The sequence below is a fragment of the Anarhichas minor genome, unplaced genomic scaffold (genome assembly GCF_050575085.1).
Source record: "Anarhichas minor isolate MPS153535 unplaced genomic scaffold, ASM5057508v1 ptg000102l, whole genome shotgun sequence".
Lineage (NCBI taxonomy): Eukaryota > Metazoa > Chordata > Actinopteri > Perciformes > Anarhichadidae > Anarhichas > Anarhichas minor.
The window spans coordinates 800,001-812,500 of NW_027466548.1; the positions used below are offsets into that span (position 1 = coordinate 800,001).

At 45.3% G+C, this 12,500-nt stretch overlaps 1 protein-coding gene across 1 annotated transcript in view; it reads left to right on the forward strand.

Moving 5' to 3' along the window:
- Nucleotides 1-12,500, forward strand: part of plekhg2 (pleckstrin homology domain containing, family G (with RhoGef domain) member 2) — a 49,096-nt gene that overhangs the window by 7,938 nt on the left and 28,658 nt on the right. The window contains exon 3 of the mRNA XM_076082778.1: nt 3,978-4,078. Within this exon, the coding sequence (XP_075938893.1) occupies nt 3,978-4,078 (101 nt within the window). The remainder of the gene's footprint in view (nt 1-3,977; nt 4,079-12,500) is intronic.

Sequence of the window (12,500 nt, forward strand, 5' to 3'; positions counted from 1 at the left end):
AGTTTAAAACCACAGCAGCTGTATCCAATCCAATGACACTGAGGTTGATTTAGGAAGACAAACACACGTTGTCATGTAGTATGAAGGACTTCACATAAATAAACTATATGTAGATTTGTAGATTTACTAAATGTCTTTTCTCTATGACCCACTTTTAAACAAAGACACCACTCTCCTCTGTTCTTTCTCTTTCTTTCCTCCAGTGTTTTCTAGCTCTACTTCTCTACTTCTTCTCTCCTCACGATGTTTGTTTTGTTTCCATCATTCATTCTCCTTCTTCTCCTCATCTTCCTGTCGTACTTCCCTCATCTTTCACTCATCTCTCTCTCCCTCCATGCCCTCCAGTGTGTGTGTGTGTGTGTGTGTTTCTGTTGCCTTTAAAAGGTGATGAATGTGGCCAAGGCCTCTCATTATATGCCTTCATTATTACACTCACACACACACACACTCACACACACACACACACACACACACACATGAAGTGCTTGTTTTTGTGCCCAATTTAAGGGAAAAAAACAGAAACAGTGAAGGAATGAGAGAGAAATGATTGTTTGCTTGCAGCCACTTTGTGTGTGTGTGTGTGTGTGTGTGTGTGTGTGTGTGTGTGTGTGTGTGTGTGTGTGTGTGTGTGTGTGTGTGTGTGTGTGTGTGTGTGTGTGTGTGTGCGTGCGTGTGTGTGTGTGTGTGTGTGTGTGTGTGTGTGTGTGATTTTGTATTTATTTTTACACACACACACACACATCCAAAAACATTGTCTGCAGACTTTACCATCATGGTAAATGTAGTTTGGGTTCATTGGTTTCTATTTAGAGCTTCTTTCACAGCACATTGTCTGACCAATCAGAAAGCTGCATCCTATAATAACCAGTGGGAATGGAGCATGGATGCATTACAGACTGGTCTCCAGTGAACATGTCTGGTGTGGCTGGAAAGACTTCATGCTGCTTACAGATTGAGTTGTTTTGTATCTATGCGAGTTGTAGTTTAAAGGGCCAGCGTGCGGGATTTAGAGCCATCTAGTGGTGACGTTGCACATTGCGACCAACTGAAACTTCTCCCGTGTGCCAACCGTGTAGAGAACTACAACGTGAAAGTACCGTAGAAACATGGCGGACTCCGTGAAGATATAGACGACTCATTCTTCGTTAACGAAGACACAAAGATTATTAGTTTCAGGTCGTTAGACACTATGGAAACATAGTTATGGATATCAACGCCGCACACTGGCCCTTTAATACAGAGCTAGTCCTGATTGGTTCACAGTCTCACACCTTTGTTTTTGGAGGTTTTTCTTTTAATTGCTATTTTCTAGAACAAATTGATCCACATCGTGTCCTAAAAGGTTCCAGACCTCTGAACAATCCCAGCCTATCAGGACGAGCGTTCTTAGGTCATTTGCATAAACACACTGGACTGGTTCACTTTGAAACCAGTGACACCCAAATGTTACTGGTGTACATGGAGTTCTGGTTTCATACGACACAGAACGGGACCAGATTCTTTTATTTCTCTTTAGAAGAACAGACTTCCCAGTTTGGGAACTTGGACTAAAGCTGGAGAGCTGAGCTCAGGGTGTTTCAGTGTCCTGGCTTCTGATTGGTTCAGTCTGTGTTTGGTGACGTGAAACGTCTTCTTCTATCGTCTCATCTCTCAGGACACGTTTAAAATGACCTGCTGTCTTCACGATGTACAGATGAGTCTGCACTGATCACAGATCAGCTGTAGTTCCTCTGTTGCTTATTAACTTCCTGTTTTTCTTCTTTGTTGTTTCTTGTTTGACTTCCTGTCTGATGCCAGCGTGTTCTGGTAGGTGAGGCAGGTACCACCTGTTCAAAACGTTTTCATTTAATATAAAAGCATTAAACTGAGCGTGCTCGCTTCAGCTGAGAGACAGAGATATTTACCCTCTGAACACGGCGGGAAATAAAAGCATGTTTTCTTTAGACAATTGTTAAATCTACACCATTTATCAACCAGAAGCTGTAAAAAACATCATTATCGTCCAATTTTTATCTTTCTAACAGTCCTTGAACACATCATGTGTGACGAACGCTTCCGTCAGAAAGAGCACCAAAACTAAGCTTAAACTTATGATATTTCATAAAAACATTTTATTCTTCATGTTGTCATTATAAATGTCTCCTCTAATAAAGAGTTCACTTTAACCAGAATGTGTAAAAACATTAAAGTGTGAAACTATGACGTCATGATTGATTCATCTGAGACCAACAGTCATGTGACTACAAGGAGGAGACACTCTGACTGAACTACAGGAAGTGAACACAGAGAGGGGAGAGAGGAGAGAGGAGAGGAGAGAGAGGAGAGGAGAGAGAGGAGAGGAGAGAGGAGAGGAGAGAGGAGAGGAGAGAGAGGAGAGAGAGAGGAGAGAGGAGAGAGAGGAGAGGAGAGAGGAGAGAGGAGAGGGGAGAGAGGAGAGGAGAGAGAGGAGAGGAGAGAGGAGAGAGGAGAGGAGAGAGAGGAGAGAGGAGAGGAGAGAGAGGAGAGGAGAGAGGAGAGAGAGGAGAGAGAGGAGAGAGGAGAGGAGAGAGAGGAGAGGAGAGAGGAGAGGAGAGAGAGGAGAGAGAGGAGAGAGGAGAGGAGAGAGGAGAGGAGAGAGGAGAGGAGAGAGAGGAGAGAGGAGAGGAGAGAGAGGAGAGGAGAGAGGAGAGGAGAGAGGAGAGGAGAGGAGAGAGAGGAGAGAGGAGAGGAGAGAGAGGAGAGGAGAGAGGAGAGAGAGGAGAGAGAGGAGAGAGGAGAGGAGAGAGAGGAGAGGAGAGAGGAGAGGAGAGAGAGGAGAGAGAGGAGAGAGGAGAGGAGAGAGGAGAGGAGAGAGGAGAGGAGAGAGAGGAGAGAGGAGAGGAGAGAGGAGAGAGGGGAGAGGAGAGAGAGGAGAGAGGAGAGGAGAGAGAGGAGAGGAGAGAGGAGAGGAGAGAGAGGAGAGAGAGGAGAGAGGAGAGGAGAGGAGAGAGGAGAGAGAGGAGAGGAGAGAGGAGAGGAGAGAGAGGAGAGAGGAGAGGAGAGAGGAGAGAGGGGAGAGGAGAGAGAGGAGAGAGGAGAGGAGAGGAGAGGAGAGAGGAGAGAGAGGAAAGGAGAGAGAGGGGAGAGAGGAGAGGAGAGAGGAGAGAGGAGAGAGAGAAGAGAGGAGAGGAGAGAGAGGAGAGAGGGGCGAAGAGAGAGGAGAGGAGAGGAGAGGAGAGAGAGGAGAGAGAGGAGAGGAGAGAGAGAGGGGAGAGGAGAGAGAGGAGAGGAGAGAGAGGAGAGGAGAGGAGAGAGAGGAGAGAGAGGAGAGGAGAGAGGAGAGAGAGGAGAGGAGAGAGAGGAGAGGAGAGGAGAGAGGAGAGAGAGGAGAGGAGAGGAGAGAGGAGAGAGAGGAGAGAGGAGAGGAGAGGAGAGAGGAGAGGAGAGGAGAGAGGAGAGGAGAGGAGAGGAGAGGAGAGAGAGGAGAGAGAGGAGAGGAGAGAGAGGAGAGGAGAGGAGAGAGGAGAGAGAGGAGAGGAGAGAGAGGAGAGAAGAGAGAGGGGAGAGGAGAGGAGAGGAGGGGAGAGAGGAGAAGAGAGGAGAGGAGGAGAGAGGAGAGGAGAGAGAGGAGAGGAGAGGAGAGAGGGGAGAGGAGAGGAGAGAGGAGAGGAGAGAGGGGAAAGGAGAGAGGAGAGGAGAGAGGGGAGAGAAGAGGGGAGAAGAGGAGGAGAGGAGAGGAGGGGAGAGAGGAGAAGAGAGGAGAGGAGGAGAGAGGAGAGGAGAGAGAGGAGAGGAGAGGGAGGAGAGGAGAGGCTGGAACATGATGTCATCATAACTGTGTTGTTCTGCACGAAAGACATGTTCTAGTTCTCTCTACTTCTACTCATGATGGTTCTGTTTCTATAGAGGAGCAGGACTTTTATTTTGAAGAGAAAAACGAGACCTCAGAGAGAAACATGTGACATCATTAAAAACACCATGTTGTTATAATAAATGTGATAATCTCTGTGTGTCTGCAGGATTATCTCGGCTGCATCATCGACTGCGGTTCTCTGCCTCTGAAGCCGGAGCAGGTCAGCACTCTGTTCTGTAACATCGAGGACATCTACGAGTTCAACAGGTACCTCACACACACACACACACACACACACACACATCTTCACCGCGGCGGTGTGAACAGGAAGTGCATGTTTCATTTAATTGGTGGCTTTGAGTTTCTGGAAAATATCTCTTGTAGGTAAGAGAGAGAGAGAGAGAGAGAGAGAGAGAGAGAGAGAGAGAGAGAGAGAGAGAGAGAGAGAGAGAGAGAGAGAGAAGAGTAGCTGTACCAGAAATGAGCTTCTAAACCCATCTAAGACTTGAACCTGAAAAAGTGAGACAAACTGTATAGATATCTATATGTCAGTTGACAACTAGCTGGCAACTAACTGCAGGCTAACTGAGAAGTAAATAACTGGTAAACTGGTCACCATGGAAACCGGTCAGCAGGCAGCTTCCAGCACACCTATGAGAGCAGAGAGCAGAGAGATAGAGTACCCTGCTACATGTAAAAGTGTAACAGCCAAAGAGAAACAAAAGGAGAAGATATTACGTGAAAACCCAGAGGTCCTCTTCACTGACTATGCCCAACAAAAAGAAGGAAGGAAGAAGAACAACCTCCTCTTCTTCACTGATTCGATTTATATTCTGTGCAGCAATTCTCTGCATTCGTATCCAGTGAGGGCATTGGCTCAGGAGGCAGATTAAAGATCTGTAAAGATGAACATCTTGACAAGGATGACCCTCTGCTTACCATTACATACATACATAAGTCCGACCCTATTTAATATATATATAAATGAACTTGCTGTTGAGTTGGATCAATGTGCTGCTCCTGGGCTCTCCCTCCTAGATAGAGAGGTGAAGTGTCTGCTTTATGCCGATGACCTGGTCCTACTGTCTCCTACTGAACCAGGACTACAGCAACAGCTGGACATAGTGCAACAGTTCTGTCACAACTGGGCCCTGGCGGTAAACATGAAGAAAACCAATGTCATGATTTTCCAAAAACGCCCCAGATGTCAGGAGAACAAATACCAGTTTACCATAAACACCAACATGATTGAACATAGTATGAGTTATACCTACCTTGGTATAACCAGAACTGCATCAGGGAGTTTCAACATGGCAGTGAATGCACTAAAAGAAAAAGCTCGAAGAGCTCTACACGCAATTAAGAGAAAAGTTTATAATTTTCAAATCCCAATAAAAATCTGGCTTAAAATCTTTAACAGTGTCATCCAGCCCATTGTGCTGTATGGTAGTGAAGTATGGGTCCACTCAGTCATCACAGTTATACCCGCTGGACAAACATCCAACAGAGTCTCTACACGCAGAATTCTGCAGACACATTTTACACAGAAACACACCAACAGATGCATGTAGAGCAGAACTAGGCCGATACCCACTGATCATTAACATTCAAAAGAGAGCACTCACATTCTTCAATCACCTTAGATCCAGCCCCCCAGACACCCTCCACTCCAAAGCCCTCCGAACCCAAGACCTGAGCCCAGAGAAGAGTCCCCTATGTCAGCTGGTGCTGAGACTAGCTGCCTCCTCTCAGACACACGGGGACCAGTCTCTCAACAACACTGCTCTCCAAACACCAACCAGAGTAAAACACATCATGGCGAGATGTAAAGAAGCCTATCTGGAGCACTGGAGAGAGGAAACTGGGGGCCAAAGCAGACTGGAATGTTATCTGGCCCTAGAGAGAGACTATGAATTGGCAGAATATCTCTACAGTCAGAGATATAAAGCAGAGACAGAACCTCACCAAGTACAGAGAGAGAGAGAGAGAGAGAGGCTCAGTGACCACAAACTGGAGATTGAAACAGGACGACACAAAACGTCATGGCAACCAAGAGAGAATAGAACATGTGGTCACTGTGGGACCGGTGAGGTTGAGACGGAGATGCACTTCCTCCTAAAATGCAAAACATTCCATAAAATTAGGAACATCTACCTAAACAAATTTGACTCTGTGATCTCAGATTTTAAAAAATCGAGTGATATCTCAAAATGAAAAGTCCTCCTAGGAGAAGGAGAGAGGGCAGACCTGCTGCCCAGTATGTACTAACATGCCACAACCTGAGGGACAGCAGGTGACGCTTTGGCGATGCCGTCTCTGGGCGTTCATGCCAACGGAGCAGATCTGAGTTTGGGTTGAATTGAGAGAGAGACGGAGAGAGAGAGAGATCTATCTATCCATGGATCTCTCTCTCTCTCTTCACTCCTCCCTTTGCTTCGGTGTCAGAGAGCTGCGGTGGTCTACAGGTAACGTGGGAGCAATGGGGGCTCTGTCTCACACCACTTTATGAGATGTTGCATTAATATTATTCTTATATTGATATTGTTGTGTATTGATGTTACTGTATGTTTAATTTCTTGATGCTTTGGCAATACTGTTTTTTTTTAACTTTCATGCCAATAAAGCAAAATTTGAATTGATTTGAATTGAATTGAAAATTGAGAGAGTTCAATTCCCACCGGGACCATCCCACGATTAAAAAAAGTTTAATGGAAGCGAGCATATGAGCTCATATGACACGTTACAGAGCGGCTCTGCTTGTTTCTGTGTCACGCTAGTTTGAGCCTCGTGGTGCGTTCATATGCAGTCAAACATTCCGGCGCTCTGCAGCAGTGCATCATGGTCAGACAGACGGACGTCCACATTGTGCAGGTCGCTTTGCTCTGTGTGTGTGTGTGTGTTGGATTCACAGCGAGGCGTTCAGGAGCAGCGTGTTTTCCTCACGCACACATGGACAGAATTCAAATGATTGGAAATTTGTTTTATTGATTTCTGTTGGGATGAAAAAAGAATTTTTAGCAAATATTACAAATATGTTTTTAAAGATACCAACTCTAGCTGTGTCTGTGTGTGTCTGTGTGTGTGTGTGTGTGTGTGTGTGTGTGTGTGCATGAAGGGAGGGGGGGGGGGTGCTTTGAGACTCTTGTAAGGAAGCTGTTAAAATATGTCTCACACACACACATAACCCTCCACCCTGCTGAGAGTCCTGTTTTCACACTTCTCTTTCTTTGTGTTTGTTCCAACACACACACAGACACACACACACACTCTGAAACACTAACAGTCAGACACAGTTTTCATTCCTTCCAGGCTTCCTGCCCCTGGTTCTCATGGGAAATATTGTGAGAGAGAGAGAGAGATTTTTTTGATTTTTAGAAAACCTTTATTTCTTTACCAGTTAAAACGGTTAACCAAATAAAGTCCAACAAACATAAATGTGTCTTTGATTGTCTTTAGACTGTGAGATCTTTTCCTCACTGAGCTCCATCTTTGTTCAGTTCTTTGTTCACTTTGTGAACTATCTTCTTCAGTCTGAAGCCTTCCTGCTGAGTGAGACCTCCTCTGTCCTTGCTTCTCATGTGAGATCTGGCAGAGCTGGAGAGCTTCTCTTTGTCAGAGAGGTAGTCCTCCACTTTGGCTCCTCTTATGCTACATCCACACTACTCCGTTTCTCCTTGGATGCAGATTTGTCAAATAGAAACGATCTCCGTCCACACGGGAGTTTCAGCATCATTCTCGAGTTGATCTGCGTCCACACGGCAGCCGTCGAAGGCGGACAGCACGTGACCATTAACGTACACTGGGCATGCGTGACGGTGTAAACAGGAAGTGGATTGCTTGCTTAGTTAAAAAAATACGACAGAGTAATAAAGTAGTCTTTAATAATGAAAGGTTGTATTTGATACTTAAAATCTCCCTCTATAAACTCAAACACACAGTTCGTGGAAAGTTTTAGAAGTTTTATTTTTCAGACGTAGTTACAGCGCTGCGGGTCTCTCGCTCTCTCTCTCTCTCCAAATTTACTTTAACATCAACACTTACACATAAACGTTTACTAGATTATGGGTCCATCAATGTGGTCTCTCACTCGTTTCCTCCGTGTTGTTGATGTCTGTTCTCACTAGTAGCTCTGAACATCATGTCCGCCTAGCTAGCTTCTAAGCTAATTATAACATGACCGACAATGGAGAAATGCTAACCGCGATTAGCATTAAAGCGCTGCGGGTCTATCTCTCTCACATCGAATTTACTTTAAAATCAACACTTACACGTAAACGTTTACTAGATTATGGGTCCATCAATGTAGTCAACACACGTCTCTCACTCTATTCTGCTCTTGCTTCGTGCAGGAAAGCTTAGCAGATCGCTAACAGTAGATCCGTGAAATAAAGACCATGGAATCCATAGAAGAGTTTCAAGACTTCAGTGTGAATCTTTCTTATTTGTAAAACTGTGGAAACACAATATGAAATATGGCTTTATAAACTGTCCCTATACACATTACATGAATACAAAACAACAATCCATGATACAGCCAGCATGTAACATGTCCGCCTAGCTAGCTTCTAAGCTAATTTTAACATTACTGCCAATGGAGAAATGCTAACCGCGATTAGCATTTAATACAACACAAATGTTATACTAAACACGCGAATAGAATATATCTACGTACATCTTTTCATGCTTCATAAATACATACTTACAGACTAAGGTCTCTCAAGGCTACCAAACGGAAGAAGTAAAACGTTAGTGCAGCGTGTCTTCTCATTAGAATCTAAAAACAATGAGCTGCTCCATAGGGCTGATGCCGGTCACGCCGCTCGCTAATCACTCCAATAACAGCTGCTTCCTCCACAGAAATGCAGACGTTTACTGCACAACAGCTGCTAACTGCTGCTAGCAGCAACATCGTGTAGCTGTTGTGCTAGCAGCAACGCTTGCAATTAGTTATCCATGTTGAAATGAATCGCTGGTAGCCCAGTTTGTTTTCTTCCGGGTACGGGTCACGTGATAGTGAGTGTGACGAATCAGGGACGGAGACGTCATGGTTGCCAAGAACCAATCCAGTAGTGAACACGGGTGTGGGCGTAATTTTTTCTGAGCACATCCGTATCCGACCGTCCACACGCAAACGCAACCCCGGAGTTCTCAAATACCTCCAACCTCGGCGGAGTTTTCAGATTCCTCCGTTTAGGGTGCTCCAAAACTCCGGCGTAGTGTGGGCGCTCAGTGTAAACGTAGCAAATACGGAGTAAAAACGGAGTAGTGTGGACAGGGCCTCACATTCTTACTCCTCTTCAGAAACTCCTTTATCTTCTCCACGCTGTAGTCTCCAGAGCTCCTACAGCTGCCAGCACCGTGTTTAGAGGGCTCACTGTCAGCAGCAGCACCCTCCTCCAGACTGGACTCAGAGTCCTCCTCCAGACTGGACTCACACTCTGCTGCTCCTCCACTTTCCTTCGTTGCCATTTTCTTCGCCTGTGAGCTTCCGCTGTCTCCTCTCTGTTTCCTCTTCAGCTGAGGGGCTTTGAGCTGCTCCTCGTCTGCTTCCATGTCCACCTCCCTACCTGTCTCCACCTGTCCTCCAGTACTCTCCCTCACCTTCTGAACCTCACTTGCCCCGTCCTTCCTCACCTCTTGTCCCACACTTGTCCTCTCTTCTCTCACCTCCTGTACCCCACTTGTTTCCTCCCCCCTCACCTCCTGAGCCCCACCCGTCTCCTCCACTCTCACCTCCTGGGTCACACCTGTCTCCTCCACCCTCGCCTCCTGTGCTCCACTTCTTCCCTCTTGTCCGTCCTGCTTGTCCCCTCTGCCCTCCTCAGTACCTTTCTGGTTCTGGTCTTTGTTTGAGCCGTGTTCCCCAGGACAAGCTCTACTCAGATGTCCTTCTTTCCCACAACTGTAACATTTAAAATCATTAGTCTTTGCAAAGAGGACGTAGTCAAAGTCGTCTACAGTGATTTTAAAGCTGAGGTTGACCACTCTGCTCCTGTTGTTGGGGATCATGAGGACATGTCTCCTGTGAGACACCACGTGCTTCAACAGCGGAGACTTAAAGCCAGAGGACACTCTCCTAACCGGAGACACCACCTTCCCATGTTTGGACAGCTCTTTGATTATTGCATCGTTTCTTATGAATGGTGGCACGTTGGACACGGTGACTTTCACTTCCGGTGAGCCGAGAGGATACGTGGGCAGGAAGTGTTCACCCACGGAGATCCCGGTCATCAACACCACTTCCGCAGTTTCTATGCTGTCTAGAAAGATGACCACAGCGCTGTTCATCCGCGCTGCGGACTTCACGTGGCTGTGGCCGACAAGCTCCCCCACTGCCAGGCTGATTCCTCCACTGAACACCCGAACAGCGGCGGGATCCTCACCCCGTGCTTCCTGGTTAACTCGGTCAGGCTCATGGTGGCGTTTAGCAGCCGACAGCTCGCGCTGCCCGGCTGCAATCCGCTCACAAAACAAAGACCCAAAAAATAGCTAAAAGTACACAAAAAAACCCGTGAACCCTGCACACCCCACTACACTACACTACACATACCCCATTACACAGTGACGAAAAAGATCGAAAAAACGTTATTTATCGCTCTCAAACACGCTCCGCCAACTCCGCACTCCTTCCACTCAGAGAGAGAGAGAGAGAGACAGAGACAGAGATAGCTCTTTACTCTCTCTCAATTTGTAATTAATTAGATTTTAGATAATAAAGTTAATTAGTTCTTAATGAGCCAATTAGAACTTTCAGAAATCCCCTAAAACCCCCTTCACCTCCTGTCTCTCTCTCTCTCTCTCGCCGCCTGTCTGTCTCTCTGTCTGTCTGCCTGTCTCTCTCTCTCTCTGCCTGTCTGCCTGTCTGTCTGTCTGCCTGTCTGTGTCTCTGTCTCTCAGGGTCGTACAGAGTTTCTGACCTGGTGTTTGTCCTAGAAAAGAGAGAAAATATGAAAACCCCTTCCTGTGTCCTGAGTCACACACACACACTCACCAGATGGACAGACATAACAAGCCCAGAGAGGCTACATCATGCAGCATAGCTCCAACATGACGTGTGTGTGTGTGTGTGTGTGTGTGTGTGTGTGTGTTACAGTAGGGAACCAGGTCATGTGTGTATAATAACTTTACAGTAAGTAAACTGAGCTCAGTAATTATAATACTATAATAATATAAATATTCTGCAGAATGAGTACTTTTACCTGTTGAACTCATGTCGTTTACTATCAGAGTATTCATACACTGTGGTATTAGTACTTTTACTGCAGTAAATACTTTGAGTACTTCTTCCACAACACACACACACACACACACACACACATTGTGTTCATTCACACAGACTGGAACCACGTCATCATCATTAGTTTTCCCATGATGCACTGGGCCAGGACCATCAGCTGATTCACACTGATTGATGATCAGTGATGTCACACCTTCATGTAGTGATGATCAGTGATGTCACACCTTCATGTAGTGATGATCAGTGATGTCACACCTTCATGTAGTGATGATCAGTGATGTCACACCTTCATGTAGTGATGATCAGTGATGTCACACCTTCATGTAGTGATGATCAGTGATGTCACACCTTCATGTAGTGATGATCAGTGATGTCACACCTTCATGTAGTGATGATCAGTGATGTCACACCTTCATGTAGTGATTATTGTGAGCTGTTTACTTTAGTCCCATTTGTTTTCTCACGTTTCTTCTCCACTGTGATTTATGATTCGATCCCCCCCCCCCCCTATCCTTGTGAGGACATTGGGTGACATCATGCATTCCTCAGCCTATTAATCTGAAGCTGATTGTAACCTTTGACCCTCAGACTGTTTGAAGTGTAGCGGACCAGAGACAGCGTCTCTAACTGCTCCTCCTCATACGTCTCTGTTGTACATGAAGAACTGAGTTATGAACCTTCATCATCATCAGGCGCCTCACACTCAGAGACACTTATTTATGAAGCAGAAGAAGACTGTTTGAGTTATGATGACGAGGTTTAGTTGTCCTGACAGACAGGACTCAGGCTGTTAGACATCCAGAAATATAGATAACTAGAAGATAAATGTGGAGAAGAAGTAGAGTTCCATCCTCACCCTGATTCTTTCATATCGGCCGATACTGAGACCGGATCCCATACCAGTGCGTTAAAAACGATAGATATTGTTATATATATATATACAGTATATGGTTTATTTTTATCTATTGGTTTACTTGGTAGGGACAGATTAATGATCTGTATTCACTGTGTACGTTCCATAACTGTCTGAACAATAATTTCATCCTTTAAAAGTCAGTGTAAACCATCAAAAATTCTAAATGTTATCTTTCTTTGTTAAAGTTATTTTCATAAAAACACACAAATTAAATAATAAGGAAATATAAGCATTTTTATGGATTAAAATAAATCTAGTCATTATTATTTTACTGAAGTATAATAATGTGCTTAGAGCTCGTGTTAGGAAGTTAAACAGCTCATAATTCATCTCTAATATCTATTTTATATTCATGTGAAAACATCTCCTGGATTTATTCTAACTGAAGTGAACCTCCTGTTGGTTAGCCCTTAGCGGTGCTGCTAACGTTACTAGCTCTCCTCCTGTTGCTTTAAACACTGATTGGTTGTTTAATGTAACATGATCAGAGAGTGTTTAACCAGGTGTGTCGTACTAGTCTTCACATGCTCAGTAGT